At 40.4% G+C, this 24,808-nt stretch overlaps 1 protein-coding gene across 2 annotated transcripts in view; it reads right to left on the bottom strand.

Moving 5' to 3' along the window:
* Positions 1-507: 507 nt before the first annotated feature.
* acbd6 (acyl-CoA binding domain containing 6) overlaps positions 508-24,808 on the bottom strand; it is a 28,765-nt gene continuing 4,464 nt past the window's right edge. Inside the window, exons 5-8 of one of the 2 annotated variants that reach the window (XM_058639136.1) lie at positions 21,309-21,414; positions 19,014-19,103; positions 4,351-4,381; positions 508-1,425 (exon numbers count right to left, since the gene is read on the bottom strand). In XM_058639136.1, the coding sequence (XP_058495119.1) occupies positions 1,271-1,425; positions 4,351-4,381; positions 19,014-19,103; positions 21,309-21,414 (382 nt within the window). In that variant the 3' untranslated portion in view covers positions 508-1,270. Of the gene's footprint in view, positions 1,426-4,350; positions 4,382-19,006; positions 19,104-21,308; positions 21,415-24,808 lie in introns of both variants that reach the window. The other variant, XM_058639137.1, reaches the window with a different exon arrangement.

The following is a 24,808-nucleotide window of genomic DNA, read 5'->3' as shown; positions in this document are numbered from 1 at the left end:
TTGCATCTTTGTGAAGCTGTAGTTAAGAACCAGGAAACCAGATTTATTTAGTGTATTTTCATGTGGCAGATTGAGTGTGTGTGTGTGTGTGTGTGTGTGTGTGTGTGTGTGTGACCTGAGGCGGAGGAAATGTGCTGATCTGAGGACTGGCCTGAGGACAAACAACACAGATTTGATCTGTTTTGTGTTGTTTTTTCAGAGAAGATCCAACTTACTCCTGTCTGATTAACAGTCAGTATGATTCCCAATAACTTAAATTAAAACAAATCAGAAAAACAATGTAGTGCAGCAGTATAATATTGCATTTAAGGTTCACTTTATAGCCATAATTTACTGTGTTTTCTATTTTTTATAAATAAACTTGGCTCTCTTAATTTATTTATTAATTTATTGTTAGGTGCAGGTTTATTGTGGTGGTCATCGGTGAAGTAGAACGCAGTGTACACAAACACACGGTGAGGTTAAGAAACAGTAAAACGGCGACGATGAATAAAAAGTCAGAGAAAATCAATTTATTGAGGACTTTAATGATATTATAAGTCAAATGATAAAAGCATTCCTTGGAACATAACACAACTGAATCATGAAAAGACCTGCAGTAACACAAGTTGAACCAGTCAAAAAAAAAAGAGGCCTGGCTGGTTTTCAGACCTACACAATAGGATTGGGCGACATGTAGAATATCTTGTTTGATGTTTTTTTCTGAAATTCATAATCTTTGAGTGGATAAAATAAATGAATAGGAATGTTTGTTTGGTGGTTCCTCCAGGTGACATAAATAAGTGATAAAACTAGATACTTATGATGCTCAAATCCTGCCATTCTGTTGGAGCCACTGCTCACTGATTTATGATATTGCTTGCAATGGTCTCATACGACAAAAGCTTTTGCTACCTCAGTATAGTAGAGTCTGAATCAGCTATTGTCTCACAGTAATCATCCTATCACCCAACCATATACTTGGCACACAATCAATATATATATTATTTATATTGATGAAAATATACATGGGGTGTGTTTCATTATATGTGTCTTTAATGGGGGGGGGGGGGGGGGGGGCTAATGTTTACGCATTTAGTTAAGCCAACAAAATCAAATTCTCCAAAGTTGTTTAGAAATAAAAATCAATTAAAACTTCTGGAATCCTGGTCTACTGACTGCTGGGGTTCAACAGAGTCTCTTCAGGAATGAAGGGGTGATGGTGGGGACGTGAGTGAATGAGTGGGGTCAAGGGTCAGACTAGGACACAGGTGGTGGGTAGAAGGGGGATCTAGCCTTTTGGAGCTGTGTACTGGCGAAGGAGAGAGGAGATGGCGCTGGATTCAGTGACCTCCTCAGGAAGAGAACCCTCTATGTCTTTGATGGAAGGGTCGGCTCCAGCGTTCAGCAGGAGCTCCACGATTTCAGCAAACTCGCACGCAGATGCTGTGAAAAGAAAAGACATGAATAAGAGATGACTTTGAAGGAAAGGAACAGCACTAAAGGGGAGATTACAGCAACATTTAATCCCCGGTACGGTGCGGTTTGGTATGGTTTTCCATTAACATAGTATCTCCTCAACGTGGGTGGAGTCATCATAGCACAGCTGCATGAAACCACCGTGAAGTCGTCGACACACACACAAACTAGTGACTTGTAAAGCAGTTGTTTTCAATGTACTGAATCATTAGAATGAGATAATTAAAAAGATAAGTTCAGTACTTCCTGCACGACTGGAGCACAGACTATGTCTGACACAATCACTGAACTGAAATTCAATAAATTGGAGACTTCCAGTAAATGACACTCTGCACTGATTAGTGACCGGCAGCCTGTCAACGTCCCGTTTAGTATCGGCTCAGCTCGCTTGGAACCTCGCAGGTACTACAGAAAGTACCAGGTACCAGGTACTATGACTAAGGGAAAAGCAAAACAACGTGCCAAGTTGTGCTGTGCCGTGCCAGAACTGTACAGTGGCAAAGCATTTTTAGCTTTGCTTTGGCTGTGGTTGAGGGATGTCAGTCTGTTAGTCCGCAAGGAAATATTTGAAAAACTATGCAATGGATTACCACAAAATGATGTAGTAACATTCAGAATGACCAGAGGATGAATTCTACAAACTTTCACCCCTTGACTTTTTCCCTAAAGCCATTGTCAGATTAAAAGTAAGGTCCGGGTTTCGCGGCTTGCACGTTCTCCCCGTGTCCGCGTGGGGTTTCTTTGGTTTCCTCCCACAGTCCAAAAACACGTGAAGATTAACTGGACACTCTAAACTGACTGTAGGTGTGAATGGTTGTTCTTCTCTGTGTGCAGGGTTCATCCTGCCTTTAACCTTATGCCAACTGGATTTGCTCCAGCTCCCTGCGACCCTCATGGGGAGGATAAAGCAACAGACAATGAATGAATTAATGGAAGAAATCAAACATTTAGTAAATAAATGGAGTAGCATGAAAATTTGGCACAAATGTTGTTTCCCAGATAATAAATCAAATTGTCTTTACTGAGCCCCTGACCTTAAATCCAGCACCACCATAAATGTGATATAGGTAGCTTTCAGTAACTCTCTCAACAACTGTTGAATGAATAAGCTATTCAAATTCATAAATTCCCAGTCGCCTCAGGATGACAAAATTAAAACACTTCACAATATCTCATCAACTACTTAAAAGGTATTAAATAGCAAGTATTGACGTGCTAACTAAATAAATGAACACTGTAAATTTGCAATATGTTGACATTATTATTTCAGCATGTTAGTATGATAATGTCAGCATTTCACTTAAAATAAAACTCTAATGTGTCCACAGCTTTTCAGAGCTGCTTGTGTTGCTGTAGTACTTGTTAGAAATCATGGATTCTGTATTTTTTTGTTTAAATATTATTCTTAACCAGATAAATGTCCTGATCAGTGATTTGCCTTCTTGTCTTCTACATGTCTGCAGTCTGATACAGTATGTATGCATGTACAGTGTTGCACTTAATGAAAAGGCCATTTGAGGTCCCTGTACTGACAATGGCCTGAACCTGTGGTTTCCTTAAACACTTTTGTGCAATTTGTGCCTCGCTAAAAGGGTCTTCTCTCTCTTTATATGGAGGAAGCATGCACTCGCTTAACCTAGTTAGCAGGTCCCTGCCTTCCCAGTGCACCTCTCACCCCACCCTACTGCTCTTCCTACTGAGTGCTCTTCTCTGTTGGTGTCACTCTCTCGCTACTTTTAAAGCACAGACTCATGATTGCTGATGTCAGCAGCTGCAGTGATTGACAGTCAGGCCTTTTAACCTCCAGCCCAGGGGTGGCTCGCTCGCTGGCCGGGTGGCAGGAGCATACATGAGATATGACGATACATCGGAATGTGTGTCTGTGTGTGTGTGTGTGTGTGCAAATTCGAGTCCCGTCTATAAGTAAGTGCCCGGCGTGTGACACTCAAACTCTATAAGGATCACTTATCCTTCAGCCAAATCAGACTAACAAAGCTTGGCTTATTTTTTCAGCTAAGCTTGCAATCCTCCTCCTTTTTTTTTTGATCGAAACAGTGTTTTATTTAGCCGGCGGTGAGTGTGCGTGTGGCGGCGTGTGTCTCGCCTGGGCCTTGAGCTGTAAAAAGTGGCTGGCCCTCAGGGGAGCCGTAGAGGAGGAGAACAATTTATGGTGAGCAGTAAACCCTCAATTAATCACTTGCCAGCTACTGTGGCCCTGTGCAAAGAGAGGTGGGAATGAATTTTCATTCTCTGCTATTTGTCTCCTGGAGTTCATCGCTTATGTTTATTAGTCATCTTTTTATGCCCCATCTTCAGGGCTTCCTCAGCTGAGTGTGTGTGAATCTCTGGTTTTAGACGCAACATACAATACCAACTCCAATGCCACCGAGTTGGGGGACAGATGGTGCAGCTACACACACACACACACACAGACTCACACACAGACCCCCCACACACACACACACACAGGCTCAGAGGACAGGGGAACCGCCTCTCAGGGACATGTGTGTTGGGGCATGAGAGGGTCAGGGGAGTCTAAGGACCGCTGCTGATTTCCTTTGGGAGGTCGAGCGATTATTACACACACACACACACACACACACACACACACACACACACACACACACACACACACACACACACACACACACAGCAAAAAAGTATAATACACCCACAGGACACAGAAACTAGGTTAAAACCAATTGTAGGAATTGAAGATGAAGGATGGCAAACAGAGAAGTAGGAAGAGGATGGAAAAAAATGACACATTTGAGACAAATGCAAGAAAAGAGCGAGTCTTAGCAGAAAACGAGCCAAAAGCAAATCCTGCCTTTATGAAAATGAGTGCATAATATAACATTCTGTAGAAATTTAAAGTAGAAGTCTCCTTACCATAATGTAGTGCTGTTTGTCCTTCATTGTCCTTTAAAAGATAAAAAACAAGTCTTTAATATAACAAGCATGCAACTGGGGAGGAATAAAATATAAGACTTAAAAAATCCAAGAACCATATCAAGAATAAAACATACAGTATATTCAGCTATGAGAGAAAGTGCAAAATTGCTTTGCGCAAACTTTCCAGAGTCAACAGGAAAACCTTTAGGTGATAGAAAACTAAATACCTTCTGTGTGTTAGCTGTGGACATATTTTCATTGTACCAAAGGCGGATTATGAGAAGATGAGATATTGATTTGAGGGACACATGACCTGTAAAGCAAACCTTTCAACTTGAACTAACAAGCAACCATCGCCCAACACACCGATCTGAACATCCAACATCTGACCAGTGTAGCCACCAACCCACAACTTTTTACCCAAATCCAAAACCTGGGACTATTTGGGATAGCTTTTTTTTTTCTTGCCCAGTGAGAGAAAAAGTGCACATTGTTGTATTTACTAGAATTAGTAAATGCCAACAATCGCACAAAGGAGTATGCTACAGTATATGTGGCTTCAGATACACAGACAAAGTTTATAAGTGGGATTTATTCACCGTCCTTCCTTTGGAACATAGGAAACAGATTAAGGAGAAGAAGGGAAGGAGGGATTAAAAGGGAATAGAAAATACACATTGTGTACCAGGTTTTGAAAAATTCTAAAAGATTTTCACACAGGATCTAGACCTTAACCCTACTGAGAAACTTTGGGATATTCTGGAGAAGACTGAGCACAGCATTCCAACTCTAAATATAAGATCTTGGCTAAAAACACTGCATTAGCTTATAGAAGTAATGCCATGGTAGATGTACTGTATGTTGTTATCAAACATTTGAGTGTGTGGCTTTTTTTGGCCAGGCAGTGTGGAATATTTCTGCCTCCTTGTAATTAACAAATTAAAGATGGAATTGATGTGACTCTGACACACAGCAGCTCAGGCACAATACAGAGAAGAGTCCAAGGGTGACCAGGACATAAGTGACGGTGGTTTGTGTGTGTGTGTGTGTGTGTCATTCAAAGTGTAAAATGACACATGGGGTCAAAGAGTCAATGGTAAAGATATAATTATTTTACAAACTGTTGGACAGAGATAGGGAAGTGTGAAGTGTATAACCACAACTACACACATATTATGCATGTGCAGGAATAATAAGACACATATGACAGGCATCCTCAACAGGAGATTCACTTTTTAAATCACTGCGCAGACCTGCCTTTGCACCTCATAATGATGATAAACGGTCAAACTGTTGCTTTGTGGACTGAGAACAAGAGCAGCTGCTCAGCCAAGTACAATGAGCCAGCAGGCACGGTGACATTTGCTTCAGTGCTGTAAAATGTCACTGAACAGGAAATACTACTGAATTACTAAAACTGTTAGAGTGAATGTATTAATCAGTCTTTTGTACCTTTGCCCTTCTAACAGCGAACCCTCTTCCCTGTTTTGGTCTTTCCCTTTACTTTACTTTCTACCAATCCTTTCTACCACCTCCCTCATGTCTGTCCTTTCATTACCTCACCCAGAGTCATCTTTTTCTTTTATCATTCACTCCTCTCTTTCCTCTTCTCTCTCCTCCCATTACCACATACACCTTTCTTGCTCTATTCCATTTATCATCCTGCTCCCTTTTCTGTTCAATCCCCCTTCCTTGTTCCCCTTTCCTCCTTCATCTATTTCCTATCCTCCATCTCTGCCTGGGCCTAGTGCAGAGTGATCCTATTGTTGTCTCTCTCTCTCTCTCTCTCTCTCTCTCTCTCTCTCTCACTTCCTCTCTCTCTCTCTCTCTCTCTCCCTCTCTCTCAGGGGCAGCACTTTGGGGACCTGCTGATTGGATTAGAGCTTTCTATTCCCTCTAGGTGGATCACAGAGCACAGATGCAAATCGCCACCAGTGTGGAAAGTGCACCATAGTTAACTCAAGACAACAATGCTGTCAGCCTGCGAGTTGAAATGTGTGATGTACTGCAGGCAATGTGTCTATCTCCCACAATAAGTGTAGAGCAATGTGAGCAGAACTGTTTGACATCAACAAAGGTACAATCTTATTTCAGCATCCAGGCCTTTTCCTTTAAGATAAAATTCCATCCTCCAAGGAGGGGAAAAATATACTCAGCTAACCGTTTAGTTTAATGCATAAAACACGCAAACTAAGCACAGAGGGACAGTGACAGATGTTTATAGCTGAGGCCACGTGAAAGATCTCAACGCACATTAATACATACAGTTATAATTAAAGTGTAAGGGGTTTAAGCCCTAATCTGCAGCAAGCGTTAATCTGGAGTTTGTTGGTCAACAAGCACATGCACACTCACACAAAAAAAAGCAAGACTTAGTGACACATAATGCACAAGAGATAGTTATGAATAGTTACGAAGATACTTGTGCTAAACAAATATGATTGGGTTATAAAAAAAAAAAAAACAAAATCACTTGAATGAAGAAGTTGCTCATATTTGAGTTTTTCGAGTTATGGACTGAAAAAACAAAACATCTGAAGAAGTTAGCTGCAGTGTGAGAGTGAGGTAAAAAAACAGATAACGGTGTTGTTGCCTGAAAATGTGCATGTTGGTGCAGAGGTATGTTGAGCATGCCAGTGTATGTGTGCAGCCCACAAGCTTCTCATATGTTCATGTGAGGGGTCAGCGGACTGTCCTCTCAGCGTTCCCTAATGCCCCTCGATCCAGGACGGCCAGGAGGCTTGATGGAATCACAGGAAATTGGATTGTCTTCCATTTGCTTTGGAAGCAGCCCGGAGGAGACCCCACCCCCCACTTCACTCCACTCCCACCTCCCACTCACAATACCTGTAGTTAGCGACCATAGCATGCACCCCGTTTCCATCCCATTACTGAGGCATGTCGCACCGAAACCCCTGCTTTTACATGTCATCCAACGTTTCCCTTTGCGGTGCAGAAATGCTGGGCTGGCCGTCAGCAGAGTGCTCAATAAAGCAGCTGCTTGCACAATACCAGCGGCAGAGAACCAAACCAGTGTAGTGTATCACTCTAATGGGGTGGAGCAATATGCTTAGGAGCAGCATGGATAGGGATTGATCTATTAGTACTATTGCAGTTTTGCTGAATTTAAGTCACACCAATCTATCATTTCTACCACACAAACGATGTGAAGCAAGATGGATGAAAGAGAACAAGGATTTATGGAGAGATATGGCAAACAGTCTTCTTCCCTTGGCTCTATGCCTTAACAGATTAAAATAATACTGTAACAAGAGGGAAATTAGTCCAAAAAAAGAAGAAATTTGGTCAGACGTGTGTGCATGTGTATGAAAATATACACCGCCGTTTTACTAAAAGTAGAAAAGCCTGCAGAAGCTTTTAACAATCAGATATTCAGACTGCGGCCAACCGGGAAGAAGTAGAAATCTGGCCTGTAGCTTGGTTAATCTACACAAATGGGCGGTGAAAGATGTTCATAAACTTGTTTGATACATTAATCTGCCTCTCAAACAATGTGACAAGATACTTCAAATGCTCATCCCACTCTCTTCATACCACGATAAAGAAGAGGCATCAAGGACTTATTTGAGCTCAGTCAGGGATACAGATAGGACACAGAGGTCCCGTGAGTCTGTGTCCGCTCAAAACTAGGATTCAGTCTGTTCATCTGTGTCTGAGCCAGGGAAGAGATTGTGGCTAGATGTCTGTCAAATCCACCACCAGCTGTGGAGTCTGCAGCTGAGAGCAGTGTGTGTGTGTGTGTCAGTATTTCTGTGAATGCTTTGTCCATGTGGACTGTAAAAGCTTTCATGTTTTCATACCCTGCAAATCCAACAAGTGCCAACTGGACTCAGTATGTGGCGGGTGATGCAGAGCAAAGGCCTCTGCGAAGATTTAATTTCCTTAATACCATTTTCCTTAATGCTGCTAAACTGGGTTTCTTTTTTTTGTACCATCTCTCTCATATCTCTTACTGTACATGGGAATGGTGTCATGCTTGGTAATAATCAGTTAAGTGGTATTTATTTTAAGATGGACAAACCATTGGTGCAACGTCCAGGGTTTTCTAATCAATAAATCATCACGACAACCATTCTGAAAAATTAATATAATCACTGTATACAAATAAGACCTTAGTGAGGATGATTGGCATTCATCTTGGCCAAGCAACACAACATATGGAGGGCTTCAATCGAGGGTGAGATATTGCTTCAAAATCTTCCAGTAATGAGATATAATTGATTATTTTAAAAAGCTGTTGCAATAATGCAACAGCTTAATGCTGTGGTGTCCTATACTACAGTTCATTCTATTAGACCGTGAATACCTGTTCTGTGCATACTGGTCTGACAGTTTTGGACAAACGATACAGTATATGCTATTGGGGTTTGGTCGGGTTTGGCTGGGACAACCTTGGTAGAAATCGTGCAAGTGCTTAGGTATGCATATGTGTATATGTATATATATATATATATATATATATATATATATATATATATATATATATATACACATATATAAACAGATATATATGTATATATATATATATATATATATATATATATATACACAGATATTTGATTATAGATGTCATCTTCCTTTAGAATTTACCTTAAAAAATTAAAAAGCCTTCCACACAACTGCATCTATTCATTTCCCACCGTTACTTATTCTCTTTCTCAAACACTCTGCTTCTCCATCCGTCAGTCATTTCTCTTTTTATTTCTCATCTTTCTGTTTGTGACTAAACTTTCCTTTGCTTTTTTTCTCTCTCTCTCTCTCTCCCCCCCTCATATTTCCCCCGCCTCCCCCTTTTCTCCCCCTCCTTCTGTCCCTGACAGCAACATTAAACAAGTGGGGAAAAATGGACAAGCAATTATGATTTATGATCAATGCATGCAGCAGCTGCTGACTTTTATAATGACAGTAGTCGGGGGGAGGGAGAGAGGGGGCGAGAGCGAGAGAAGGGATGTGTGTATGTATCAGTCTCAAGGGTGTGTGTTGGGAAGATGGGGGCGAATCGATAAGCGACTGGGATCATTGGTATGCAGATTCCAGTGGATAGCATTATGATGAGCAGGTGCCATCAATCAGAAAGCAGAGCACAGATCTTTGCAAGATGGAGAAGAGAAAGACCTTCCGTCACTGGGTCTCATATCTGTAACCAGAGCAGCTACTGAGGCACAGAGTTCACCAGTCACTCCCACAGACTGGGATAACCCACAGATCACTACTGGGAGATTATTTTGAGTCACCAAATACATTTGTAGAATCTATAAGCCCTTTACTGAAACAGGTATTATAGTGAATCCTTTGGAAATGGTTGGTTTACCTATTCAAAATAATATTAGGTGTATAAATGCCATATTAAAAATGTCAGAAATGTTATATATTGCACAAATGAGTGCTTTCATATAAAAGGTTAAGGAAACAATGGTCGACATCCTGGACCAGACGTCCTTCACAACGTTCCTTCAAGTTCCACACACTTCACAGATGATAGTTTTTATCACATAAATCCACACGGACTATGCAACAGCATAAACTCAACAACAAAAAGCTGAAGCGTTAACCAAGCTTCACCTGTTCAGTAGAAAAAACAACAACAACATATGCTTCATATTTTGTATAAATCAAAAATGTTTGCATTTTTATAGTATGGTGCACCTAAGTGGACAAACGAACACACAAATCTTATCGACTGTAGCTAAACCTGCTCTGTGTTTGTGTACAGTAACAGGTCATTAAACTGGTTGGTGGTTTGATTTTTTTACAGCAATGTTTGTGGACTTTGGTCCCAACTGAAGTGAATAGGTTGTGTGTGGCAGTACAGAACTGGACACACACTTGCACACATGCTTTAGGTACGAGCAGGTAAACACAGTCACTTCTCTACAGGTTTTTTTGAACAGGAAACAGTGTGTTTACATTTACAGTATATTCTGGACAAACACTAATGAAAAGTGACATTCCCACACTTGTGTACCCACTTAAGCAAGTAGACCAATATGAGTGTGTTTTCAGAACCCTCATTTTTAAACACGTAGCAACGTTTCTCATCAGTCAAATTTGGCAAACATTATCCTGTGGGGGGACAAAGTCAGAAGCAAGATTTTAATCACTTCACAGAGGCAAGTAAAATTGCAAAATGCAGTAGATACTGGAAACTTTCCTGATGAAAAAATGTATTGCCCGTACTGATTTCAAGATAAATAGGTGGTAGGTTTTATAATAAAGGATCAAAAAATAAATTTAAAGACATGGTTTGGGAAATGTAAGTAATGTTAATGCAACATGAAACTGATGCACTCAAGCCTTTACAATAAACAATACCTGAAATCTTGATGTAAAGACAGGGCTGACCTTGCACATGAGCTTATGTTTACATATATGGTCCTGTTTGTGTTTAGCCAACAACATGTGCTTTGGAAAGGCCCGCACACTTTGTTAAAAGGATCTAGAGACTGGGGCCAGCACTAATTGAATCGAGGTCTCCTCTGAGCAGAGAGAGGTAACCTTGCCACTCAGCGTGTGAGCACTGCCACCCATGGTCATTAGCCTGACTCCAAGCTCACTGCTCCTCACACCTCCGAGGAGTGTCCTTCAGGTGCTGGGGTGATCCCCCCTTTCCGTTTGTTTCCCTAGTTGCCATCGGGAGCATCAATGTGTGTGGGGAAAAACCTAGAATGAATCTGGTGTCCATACAAAGAAGACTTTGTCAAAACTGACCTCCTGTCGTTCCCTCATTTCCCCAATTCACCGTCCCTTAATTTGCGCTCCTGTTCCTTTCCTGCACACCGTCTTTCCTTCCCCACTCCCCTCCCCTCCCCTCACAATGTCGCCAAGCTTGCTTGTTCCCGCGGGACACCTTAGCCTCCATTAAGGCCATCAGAGAGGAGGATAAGGTTTAGGCTGAGTATTAACATCGCCAGAGGTCCCGTCTGTCCTCCGTCGCCTCATCGATGATGTTTAAAAAGAAATATATGATATAAATAAATATATAAAAGAGTGTAATATGAAAATCAATGGCCAGGCAGCAGGGGCTGCAGCTGAGGCATTTGGAGTGAGGGACTCATAAAGCTGAGTACTGCGGGAGACTGATGGAAGGCAGAACACTTACTTTGTTTATTCTCTCTCCTCACCCCCTTGTCCCCTCCCCTCACTGTCTGTATCCAGCTCTCACTCTCTTATTCTCTCCCCACCCCCCTTCTGTCTGAAACGGTCGAGGACAGCTTTAATGCTCCTGACAATTTATGTGGATGGTTAAGAACGATGGAAATCAAATAGTTGAGTGTAGGCAAGGCCCAGTGAGTGGCCAATAAGAAAGAAACAACAGCTGATGATGGCAAAGAGGACCGTTACCTGCTTGAATGGCTCTTTAGGCTGCACTATTACTGTCAAGTTGCGAGCTCCTTTTTGAGTGCTCATATTACAGATTCATAACTGTATCTGTGTGTCCGATAGGCCTTTTTAACACAGCACAGCAACAGTTTTCATTTCACCGAGTCCAGCTAATGTGCGGCGCGTACTAAATATGTGTCCCATAAGAACAGCTCACAGTGAGGCTTATAAAGTGTCAAGTGCTGTGTGCGGTGGCTATGGCAAATTTGATGCGTGTGCATAAACTTTATCAAGGTGTGCTCTGATTAGATAGAAATTGATTACTCAATTAATCAATAAGCAGACATTTGATGGTGCAACTGTTTTGACAAGTGCCAACTCATGTGGGTCAAATACTGGCTCGTCCCAGCTTCTCCAGTGAACTCATTTGCTGCTTTAATATTGCAAACTCAAGAATTCTGCAGTACATTTAAAAGACATCTCCTTGGATTCTGGGAAACTGACATTATTTTATAGACAAACAACTAATATCTAACAAATACAGCACATAGATTAATAATTATGTGATTATATTGTTTACACTAAAAAGCTTAAAAAAACACATGCACATACTGTATCATACAATATGAAGATTTAGGACATTTAGGAGCAACAAATCCTTGTGCCGTCACAGGATAAAACCATATATATAGTTTATATGTTATGAGCAGTTTTGTATTTATAAATATCGTATTTATAAAGTTATAAAGTTTCGACTTCTTCCCACTCCCTTTTGAACATGGAGAACTTAGTTTGAGTTATTGCTTGGTCTTTTGTTGACGCTTGTTTACATGTTTTGTTTGTTGTTGTTTGTATTTTATGTATATGTTTAAATCATCATCATCAAGGTAAATAACCCTTGAAAAGAAGAATCCGACGTTTCACCCCGCAAATAAATAAATAAATCATATAAAACACTTATAATACAGGCTGACTGATATGCAACAATGCTGTTATTACAGAGATGTGATCAGAAAGGCAAATTGAGATCTATAATTGTATACGTCTACCTCATGCCTTTGTTTACTCTATCCTTCCATCTTTCTTTGTACTCCATTATATGATTTGAATTCACAATGCATTCCTTCACCTCCCTTTCCCACCTCCCAGCCGTTTCTTTTTTAAGACCCCATACATTCAGGGGATAGGTTGTACAATACACACACACACACACACACAAACACACACACACAATTATGACAAATCTGGCTGAATATTTGTTATGACTGGGTAGACCGAGCCATTAGTTATAGGAGGCATTGCTGGGAAAGGGGAGGGATACAAATGTGTAATAATGCCTCCACCAGAGAATTTCAATCAGCCCCCATGGAGTGCATGTTTGTGTGTGTGTGTGTGTGTGTTCACCACTGTGATCACACAACACACAGGTAGTAGAGGACACAGACGAGAGGCTTCAGTGTTCTTTGTTTGCTACAACCACTGGCCGAGCTTCACTGCAATAAGCTCTAGTGTCTTCAGAATCTGCATTACAAAGTTGCGAATATTAATGACTTTTACTGACTGTAACGGCTTCAGCAAGAAAATGTTATAAATACTGATGCTGGTTTACTTTGCCTTTTCATGAAAAATGTGCGTGAACAGATGGTAATGCTTTTGATTTGTTCAGTTTGATTAAAAAGGGAAATGTACTCTGACGCGCTTGATTTGTGAGCTGTGACTTTGGCATAAACCGAGAAAACGTTGTTTGAGAAGCTCTGTGAAACACTTTGAGAAAACCTTTGATATTTGGTAACTGCAGTGGTTCATAATAATGCAAGAGTCAGGTGTTTTATAAATGCTTTTCTTTTTTCATTAATTTGACACAGACATGCATGAACTAGGGCTGCAAATAATAATAATTTGAATCGGTCTATTATTTTCTTGATTAATTGAGAACTTGTTTAATCCATAAAGTGTTGAAAAATGTTGATCAGTGTTTCCAAAACCTGGAAATGATGATGTATTGCTTTGTCCACAAACCAAAATGATTCATTTTGAATGATTTCTTTGTTATATGAAGCAATGAAACCAGAAAATATTCACATTTAAGAAGCTGAAAAATCAGAAAACTGCTTATAATTATTGAAAAACACTCAAACCAATTAACCAATTATCAAAATAGTTAACAATTAATTTACTAATCAATTAATCATAAATTAATCGAATAATCGTTGCAGCACTAAGGCAAACTAGACGATAAACCTATAGGAAAAAGTGTGAGGTGTTATCTTCAGCAGTGACTTGAATAAGATATTGAACATTAAAAGAAAAAACTAATAAAACATCATATAATCAATTATTCTACTGAATGGCAAAACAGTTTGAATTTTTTGATAGGATTTCTTGTTAAATAATTTCCCAAGCAAAAATTCCAGATATTCTCCAGTTATACCTCCACAAATTGGAGGCTTTCTGTGGTTTCCAACAATAGATTCTCAAACAATCTGGTAAACCACTTTGGGTTTCTTAAATGAGATGTTTATTTTACAATTTGTTTCCTTGAAAAACAAATATAATGGGCAATTTCAACAACGTCTACAGTCAAATAAGCAAACAGATTCTTTCCTTTATTGAAAAATGAATAAAGTTGAAGTGCTAAGGAGAAGTCCAAGGTGTTACCTCCTCATGGCATCAGTCTTTAAACACTTAATTAAATGTGTGGAATCATGTTGTTCAGTTATAAATAATAACTAACCAAAATGAATGAAGGAAATGGTTAGAATCCACCATTGTATCTATCTATTCATTATGTTCACAAAATCTCACAATAAAGGTATCACAGTCCGACTTATTTTTGAATCAGTCATAAAAGTCATGAATTCATTATTTTCCTCCATTATGTAGATAAATCCACCCACACCACTCACACATCCATGGGTCCATACCCTTGCAGAAGGACTATGCCTTTAAAAGTCCACCATGTTGTCTCTGACTTTGTCCCAAATCCAAACTCTCCCCAGACAACACTGTGGGATGCACATGCAGACCATGTGTATAAAGACTTGTTGTGTGCTCTCTAGCCACCAGTTATAGGCTGCCCAGTCAGATATTTATTACTATTGATCTAGCTGGTCCTGGCTGGAGACTTTTGTTCTGCTACTCGAGGCTCTGACCTCAATTAAGTTATGAATTTCTATCTGATAGACTGGGAGCGCTTGGGGCCTGCAGTGGCCGTGCTACCACGCTGGATTAATTAGAATTAGCGGTGCTGCGAGTTGCCCTCCCCGCCTCATGGATCATGTTGTTTTAATACAAAGTAGAGGCAGCGGCAGGGACGGATGGAGCAAAGAGGATGGGAGCTTGGGGGGGGGGGAGAGAGAGAGTGATGAGGAGTGAAGAAAGAGAAAGACAAATAGAAAAGCAAAAAAAAAAAATAAAAGTGGATCTATTAAAAGCATGTGAGTTGTGGCCATGTGCTTCAAACCTGCATTTCTTATTTCAATTATCACCGCTTCCAACTTAAGGCCTTAGCTACGTTTCCGTCCTACCATTGTGTTTGGGTTGTACCAACCTGCATCTCACCTTTCCATCCTCTTTGTCAGCCTAATCCTGCTTCTGTCACTTACCCTGTGAGTAATCACTTTAAGTCAGACATTGTATGAATTTACTCTCGGCCATTCCTGACAATTGTTGTAGTCTGAAAAACACCTTTGGGACAAAGCCCTGCCTTTTCCACGCCAGTTTCCACAAATGGGAACATCCTTTATATAAATGTATTTCCATGGCAACCAAACGGTTTGCTGGGAGTGTCAAAAGTTGAGTATGTGTGTGGGATGAGACTTATTGTAGATTTGGGGTGTGGGATTAGAGCGTCTGGAAAGACAATGACCACAGGGACTGTGGAGACACACACACACACACACTGACTAGACCACTGAAATAACATACTATGCTATATCTAATTACGTACAAATAAGCATCTTAACCCAAATCTCCAAATTCTTGTGATTCTTCACATTTCTCAAAAAAATACATGTTCTCCCCCTTGCATGTGGGTTTCCTCCGGGTTCTCCGGTTTCCTCCCACAGTCCAAAAACATGCAGAGGTTAATTGGACATCCTAAACTGATCATAGGTGTGAATGTGAGAGTGAATGGTTGTTCCTCTGTTGGCCCTGTGATGGGCTGGTGACTTGTCCAGGATGTTCCTCGCCTTTCACCCTATGTCAGGTGGGATTGGCTTCAGCAACCCTCATGTGGAGTGACTGAACACTTAACCCTAACTAGTATTTAAGCAGTCCAGCAACCTTTATCAAAATACATTGATTAATTCAATGTGTGGCGTTATTGAACTTAAAAAATGGGAACTAAAACTATAACATCATTATATATATATATACCATGTAATTGCTACGGTAATCCATAGTAGCTCATGTAGGAACATTTAATCTAGCTGTAAAATATTTTTCACTGAACTATTTATAATAAACATTTATTCAAAATAAAGAACATATCAGTGCTTCATTTTATCTTAACACAAGGCAGCATCAGAAGAGTTTCTTTTCTGAAATTAAACTGTTGATGGCCACAGAAGAGGGTTAAGAGAAAACTGAAATATGACAATAATGAAATGTTAAATTAAATGTACTACTACAATGGCTGCTGAATGTGAATTGTTTTTGTCTAAATTGGGAATAATCCAACAAAAAGATAAAGTAAATTATGTGAGGAAATTTCATTTTTGTTAATCAAATCATTTGGTCATTACTCAAACATTTGACACAAACTCCTGAAGTCCAGAAAACATTCATATTATTACAGTTTAAACAAATTCTACTGTTAGAGCTTTTTCCCCACTATTGACCTGATATGAAGGAATCTCCAAAACTTAAATCCATTCCTCTTAAATCCATTCTAACACACAGAAAACACAAGTCCAGGGTTGCAGCCTTCATTCTGTTATTACATTAAATGGGGTTTTATTGTCATCTTTCCCAGTTGGTACCGTCTGCCCCACATTCACTGAGCGAATCAGCTGAGGGAGCAGTGATACAGTGGGGAGGGTTTGAGGGGGAGTTAATGTACAGTACCAACACCGGGGCCTGATATACAGTTGGCAGGTGGCAGGGCTGTGATCTGTGTATTCAAACACACACAGCTACCTATTGTAGTCCCATCCTTCCTTGATCCAGGATTAACTATCAAACAAGCCTTTAATGCAAGTTACCAGGGTTTGGGAACAATTCACTAAAACAATCAGTTGATTAATTTCAAATGATTTTCCTCCTCTGCCAAGCAAATAATACTTTTTGTTTTAACTCTCGCGTCCCCCTCCCCTTTTTAATCAACAAATTAAGCATAAATCATGTTTGATCTTTATTTACTGGGTGCACAGCAGTTGGTAGAGGTCAAGAGAGATTACTGGTTGCTCTAATAGCCTGCAAACAACTCAGACATTCCTCTATTCTTCTCATGAACACATATAACCTCTAATACACTTTGTTTCATGGGAAAAGGGGCCATGGACAAAAAGGACAGATACATAAAACTACTTTTTCTTTTTTTTAAATCAAGCTTCAATATAACTAAGTTGGTATACTCCTTCTCTTCTTTTCATCGTTCATTCAACAAGAAAAATAAACAAAAGGATGTTCAAGTGAGTTCTAATGAGAGGCATATCATTCTGTAAGCTTTACATAGTGAGATAATTTGGCATTGCAACTGAGTGATGTGATTTAGCCGACTATATTTTTTTCTCGGCCACCTCAGTGCCACCTCATAAATCTGCCACCAGAAACTGCTGCAGAAGTCCAGTTTCTTTAATATCCAGTCTACTCCATGGCCAGCTTCCTGTGACACCAGCTAGACAGGCGGAAAGGTCCTGAGAGTCTGAATGCATCAATTCAGGTCATGTCTCTGCCCTGACTGGCTGCAAAAGCCTGACCTCTCGGGCACTTACTTAGGCATATTTGATAAACAACAAAAGCAGCACTGGGATAATATTAAAATTTTTTAAATCCATCCAAATTCTTGACGTTTTTTTTAATCCTCTCACTGTTTGCTTTATAACAAATGATATATAGAAAAGAAACATTGGACTGCTTCCCTGAATGCTTTTTGATACAGAATGAAGTAGAATCTCACAAAGGTGCTCGAGCAATAAATTAGAAGTCTTAATTCAGCCATCCAGTGTCACTTCCTGGCCAAAAACTAATGTTCGCTGAAAACTCTTGGCATTTTAAATTTCTATATAATTCAAAATGAAACGATAGATACATGACTGCCATTACTCTACACCTTAGCAAAGGAAAAAAAAAACTATACATCAATCCTGCTCTTCTGTTATTATCTTGATATGGCTTTAAATCATCAGTGAAGTGTTTCATAGTTATTCCACAGTTAAGTCTTTTATGAACCATTCGCCACAAATCCAGACCCCCTCCCTGCTGCATTCACAACAAAAGAGGCCGCGCATGACAACAAAAGAGAAAGTCATTTGTGAAATGTCCTGATTATGTGGGTTGTGCAACGTAAAACAATTTGCCTGATTACTTCCAATTGATTCAGCCGTACAGTTAAAGCTTTAGTGTGCAGCCCCGTGAACTACACTATGTAGTGCCGCTGGGCAGGGAAGAGGAGTAATTTCTCCGATGTGCAGCTGAGCCAGCTTACCACCAAAGCTAAAGCCTCCTGGATGCAGCTAAACCTTGCAAAGAGTAAACACTAGAGCTAGCTACCAGCTAACTGTGTCTGTTAAAGCCCTGGGGGATTTGTCTCTGGCATAAAGTGAATTAAAGGTGACCTTCTGGAAGGGATGGAGATAGACAAGAGTGGGGGGTGCTGAAGATGTCACTGTTTGCTTTGGGTTCACTCATGTGTTGAGTACCGTCTCCTGCCTCTGACTTCATATACTCCAAACACTGATGACACCTGCTCATCTACACTGAAACTGACCTCAAACGTATTCTGTAGCAACTTTTGGCAAAAAAGCAAAGACATTATACTGCATAAACCTAACATTTAGTCACAAAAAAAAAAATCACAATCAAGTACTGAATGTTGTGCAGTTACAAAAGTGGACTTTAATAACAAACACTTTTGGGAGACCGGTTACGAGGACACTCTCATTCTTTGATTACGGTGTTTCAAATGTGATTGGGAACTTGGACCTCTTTGTGCACAGCCTCCTAGAACTTATGGGAAAGAAGATACTCTCATGCCACAATATATAATATTCTGTCTATTTATTCAGTATTTAACACCGTAGAGGTTGAAAGTCTCTATAAACTATAATTTAGTTTTACGATGTACCTGAAGAAAGACGGACAGACATACCGCTCACCTGACTGTTGATATCTGCTTTGTGCTGCAGTAATACAGACACCAGCTCCTTGTGTCCTCTGTCACAGGCCCAGTGCAGGAGAGCCCGGCCCTACAAACACACAAGTGCACACAGTGAGAGACCAAAGCACTAGGTGTGTTGTAAAAAGCACAACTTTGTAGAAAAGTTTGACTAAACATGTAACAGCTATGGAATTTTTAAAACGGTCTTTATTGTTTAAAATGTCATATCTGTTTTTGTCATTATGCCTTGTGTGATTAGTTGTGCAGCCACTGAGAACTTCAGACCAACAGTTCCACAGAAACCATGGAATCCATGAGAAACAATATGTGCGCTGCTCTCTCTCTAGCACTCTCTTTTCAGATGTAAGGTGCCTGCAGAGAATAACAATACAGAAACCTGCGTGTGTGCCGGCGCTCAACACACACACACACACACTCTTTTAATGATATGCTGCTTTCCCTTGCCAAACACGGAAAGGTCTAAAACTGGTCCTCACAAAGATGGATATACAAGTAGAAAGATACACATGCATCCTCTCCTGTGGTCTAAGACGCTCATTTTTCAGTAAGGCCAATTAGGTAAAGCAAACCTGCCGAGTCCATTTCTGTTACGCATATGATAGTGATTCCCACAGCTGCACGTTAAAATGGATAGTTATGAGCCAGGACAGAATAACAACAAATTGTTATGTCGCTCTCTCTCACACACTCTCCTGCTCTCTTGCAGGTGTGCTGCTGTTGACTGCTCGTCACATTTACACAGAAGACCTGACTTCCAACAAGACACTGCGTGCATTAACAAGAGCCTGAATGTGTCAAATGCAAAAATGAAGCCTTCAATCTTGAAAACACATTTACAAAAACTTTAGTTTGAGCTGGCAGTGACATTTAGAATAGTGAACACTGAGAAGAAATAGCCAGAACCGAAACATGGAAGGTAAAACCTGATATAAGAAAGAACTTCTATGAGTAAGGAACTGTCTCCATTCTCCTTATTTGAAAATAATTTGGCCAACTCCTCTGCCTTTGTGTATGCCTCTGCTGTGTGCAGAGGCATACACAAAAACATGCAGATGTGTTGAATATCTGATAAACATGCAACAGAAAAGAAATGCGAAATGTATAGGTAGAAATGTGAATATTGTATTGTTCTACAATGTCCTATATCTTTGGAAGAAAATAACAAAGCATCCAGTGAATTTTATGTGAAAACATGTGACGTAATTACTACATACACAGCTCAATACACAGTATAATCTGACATCATCAGTAGTGACTTTGAGAAGGACATTATTTTACATATCATACAGAAGAACACACTGTATCCTGTTATTTTTATGTTAATCAACAATGACCCTTTTTGGCTCCATGTAAAAAAAACTATTGTACTTACCTGAACCTTTGATTTTGTGTTAGTGTTCACTGTTATTTGATTATACATGCAAAGGTATTTTTTATTTTTATTTTAGGTAAATAGGTTTACAATATTTAAGCAAATGCACCAGGAAATATACACAAGTACAATCTGAATAAGTAAGCAATTCATTAAAATTAAAAACATAACATAATGACACGTTGGGTATCTACTGATACAGAGCCTCTTTCTGTGTCTGTCTCTGTGAGCTACAGAAGCAGACCAGGCCTCACCGCTGAAGAGAAACTTCACTATTGCCCTCTGCTGTTGAGCAGTCAGCACTGCAGGTGAACTCATGACAACAGTACAGGACAAAGTTTTTCTGCTGCTGAGGACCATCAACCATCTGCTCTGTGACTGGGAACTCACCAGTCAACTGCCAGCTTATCTGGAGAACAGCTGTGGTGACAGACAGGCATGGGAGTGAGCCATTGCCGGTTGATAACGAATCAACGACAGATGAGTGAATTTCAGGGGTCAATCAGGAAAAAAAAACTCAAAATTATAGTAAAAATTGTTTGCACACTTTATACCTTCAACCAGTGGAGTGGTTCCCACATGTTTGTGGTTTTAGATCATTACAATGCTTGTGTAATGAGTACACAAACAACACTCTCCAGTGACCTGAATTTTTCCTGATACTTCTCTATTTTCACCTGCCCTCTTGCACAAAAGGTCAGAGTAGAGGAGAGTAACTCAAGAGCTGGACAGTTCAGAAGGATAAATGTTTTCTTGATGTTGGGAGTAGAACATGACTCCTGTAGTGAAAGGCTGGCTGCCCTATTCTACTTCAATATTGTACATCAACACCACTGCATTTCTCATTGCACTGGCACAGTTTCACTTTGCATATCTTTAAACACTGTGTGTTGGAGTTACCTCCTCGTCTTTAGTATTGACATCCACTTTCTGGGAGGTGATGGCCTTAGTGATGTGGTCGATGTTGTTTTCTCTGCAATAGTCGAAGATGTTCTTATCCTCTTCCCTGAGTGACACAGAAATTCACAGAGGGAAAAGAGAGAAAAAGAGAGGGAGGGAGAGAAAAATAAACCGTTACTTTTAGTGGAACTCTACGCTGAGAGTGATCACTTCATATCAGGTACTGAAACTCATATTAAATTAAAAGTCTTGCTTATTTTACATGCTTATTTTATGCGATAAGCATTCTCTGAAGTAGGATCAGGGGAAAGGACATCAGAATTGTAAGGATCACATACATCCAGTCTGTCAGGTTCTGTGATATAATGCTTAAATTCCATGGATTTAAAGTGTGCGGTAAAACCTTTAACCTTGAAACTGGCACTGGTGTCATTTATTTCTCAGAAGCTTTTCCTGCCAACATGGTGCACATGATGTCCAGAGCTATATAGGAGCCTCATTAACCATTTGTTTGTGTGTGGTCCATGTGTATACATGTGTATAGGTGTGACTTGCATGACATATATATATATATATATTCATATCTAATCTAATTTTGTGATTGTGTATATTATATAACCCTACACAACATCATTTGTTCATTTATATTTTTGTGTGCTTTATATAGGAGACCATGTGCCATGTGGCCATCAGGCCAGTCCCGTTTGACCATTGACGAAAGACTGATGAGCTACAGTATTGATTAGCTGCCAGGGTAGATGGATGGTGGCCACACATCAGGGACACTTGGGGTCACTGTGGCCATCAGACAAGGAAGTGGGTGTGGCTCAGCATGAAGATTCATGAATAAACATAGAGCTGGTAATCAGGAGTATGTAAATTATCGTGCTCATACATAACCTGGCCATGAAAAAAGAATAATGAGTTATTCATGATTCATCACAGGCTGATAAGGAAGCAGCAGAGAGAGAGAGAGAGAGAGAGAGAGAGAGAGAGAGAGAGAGAGAGAGAGAGAGAGAGAGAGAGGGGGGGGGGGGGGGGGGGGGATGAAGAATGACACAGAATGACAGTGAAGGAGAGAGAAAGCATGCAGGTAAAAAAGATGAAGAAAGGGAAGTGTAAAGGTTCATTAAAGAACTTTGTATCTGCAGTTAGTCTTCATTTTGGTGCTGTATCTCACAGTAAACAGTAAAATGGGAAGGTGTATTTTCCTTGGGTGGAGCTTTAAGTTGTAAATGGTGATGTTAGTGAGGCAGCGGAGCTGTTTGCAGTGAAACTTGCAGTGAATCTATGAGCAAACTGTTGGTCTTGGAATGCAATTTGACCATTGGTTGTATTACTCCTGTTATTATTGCGGCTTTCAATTCATAACATAAGTAAATAGATTATTTAAGGGTTCTCCACAGCAGTTTAGCATTGCTATTGAAAGGACAATTATAAGCACTTGTGTTCTGATAATTGCCTATAATTGTAGACCACTTCATTACAAATTACGGGCACAATAAAAAAAAGTCAAACATCTGACCACTCAAGTGTTAAGACCACATCCCACAGTGGCTCCTGTGTGGCAGGACCCAGGTGTTCGCTGTGGGACATTGTGTGGCAGAGCTAGCAGGCGTCACAGTCGAGAACTGGGGGGGGGGGGGGGGTTGGCCTTGAGGATGACTGACTTACAGTGTGGGAGTGGTACAGAGGCGGGTATGTGGGGTCTCTGTCACACAATAGAGCACTAAATCCAATTAATATGAATGGCCAGCCTGGTTAAGCGGGAGGGGAAGGCGTAAAGCTCTAAATGAGATTTCACCCTTTCGCTCCCAGTCACCCTGCAGCCCCCCGTCGCCATCACCACCACCACCACTGCACCCTGCCTCCCACCAGCACTCAATCCAGTCCCCAATGCCAGGAGGTGATTAGAGACAGATATATAATCAGAGCTGTTGTCTGTGTGCGCGTCTTATGTCGGTGTTCCCCTGGGAGGAGACGCGTGGGAATACTGCATATGTGATGAGCTATGTTTTTGTCATCTGTAATGTTTGTGTTTATTGATGACTACATTCTATAGCATCATTGGCCCTTACCTAACCTAGGTCCTACAGGGAAGATTCACCAATATTATATTTATTGATCTATATTAAACAAACCAAACCTCTGCAGTCGAACAATCTGAGACTGTGGTTATTGTGTTTTCACAATTTTTTAGCCATGCTATAGAATAATTTAAGGTTTTAGTTTATTCCCTGGTTTTGAAACATAGTGTATATTCCAAGATTTCTGCCCCTAACATGTACAATAGATATGAATGGAGCTTGGTTCCTGGTGTGAATAATCCATAAACTCATGCTACATATGTTTTCAAGAAATGTCTTGGAAACATTGTGATAACTGACAAAAATAGTCAGGTTTTTATCCATGGGTGTTTTTTCTGCACAAAGAGGGTCTGATGAAAACTGTTACAGCGAGGTCTGTGGATTATTAACAAAAGCATGGCACTGAATGGAGAAATAAAGGTTACTATATAGAGCTGGGCAATATGTCCAAAAACTTTATCACAATACAGAATTTTTAAATCAGTCAATATCGGTAATCATCATGAAATGTCAGGCAAATAAAGATTGGTTTTCCTGAGTGAAGGTAAAAGAAATCAGTTAATATACTGCAATATATGTTGTTAAAGAATTATTGCCCAGCCCTATTGCTTGTGTGTGTGTGTGTGTGTTATGAGCTCACGTGTGTTTCCAGTCTAGTGTACTGGCAGATATGTCCTTCATCCATCAGGCTAAATTGGCCACAGTAGTGGAGAACACTCATCTACCTGCCCCGAGCTTCACTGATCAACACCATGGCCACACCATCCATCACGCACAAACACACACTGGAACAAATGCCTGGGCAATATGTCATCCCATCTCCTATAGGACCCTGGTCAACACTCTCAACATGGCTGAGCTCCATGTAACTAGGAAAAACAATGAGAACTCAAATAACTCAGAAATGGCTTCCAGCAAAGTGCACGGACAACAAAGCCTCCAGTGTTTATCAGTTTCCTTTTACAAGGTGGGTGAGAAAATCACAAATGTAGCATTCAAAGCCTCCTCAGTCACACGCTGATCAGCTCAGCCGGCCAACAATAGTGATAACCAATCCTGCTTTTGTCAATATACACACCACACACACATTCTAAGCTTGAAATGAGCACTGAGCAATGCAATTAACTCTCTGTCTGGTTAACAGGTGCTTAGCTCTTTAATATGGAGTGGGTCTGTGTGAGTGTGTGTGTGTGTGTGTGTGTGTATGAGGGAGAGGAAATTGAAATGCAGCGGAGCAGTGATTGTGACAGTTCCAGCAGGCTGTGCATGAATTTGGATGCAATTGCCTCGATGTATAGAGGCAAGTGTATGTTTATGTATGCACATGTGTGCATAGGTGCGTGTACATGCCGTGGTAATGATTTCCTCCATCCTAGTTTCCCTCAGGGCAAAGCTGCAACTGAATATCACCAA

Source organism: Solea solea, chromosome 9 (genome assembly GCF_958295425.1).
Source record: "Solea solea chromosome 9, fSolSol10.1, whole genome shotgun sequence".
NCBI lineage: Eukaryota > Metazoa > Chordata > Actinopteri > Pleuronectiformes > Soleidae > Solea > Solea solea.
The sequence above is the reverse complement of the archived record's forward strand: the minus strand, read 5'-3'. Positions and strand labels throughout refer to the sequence as shown.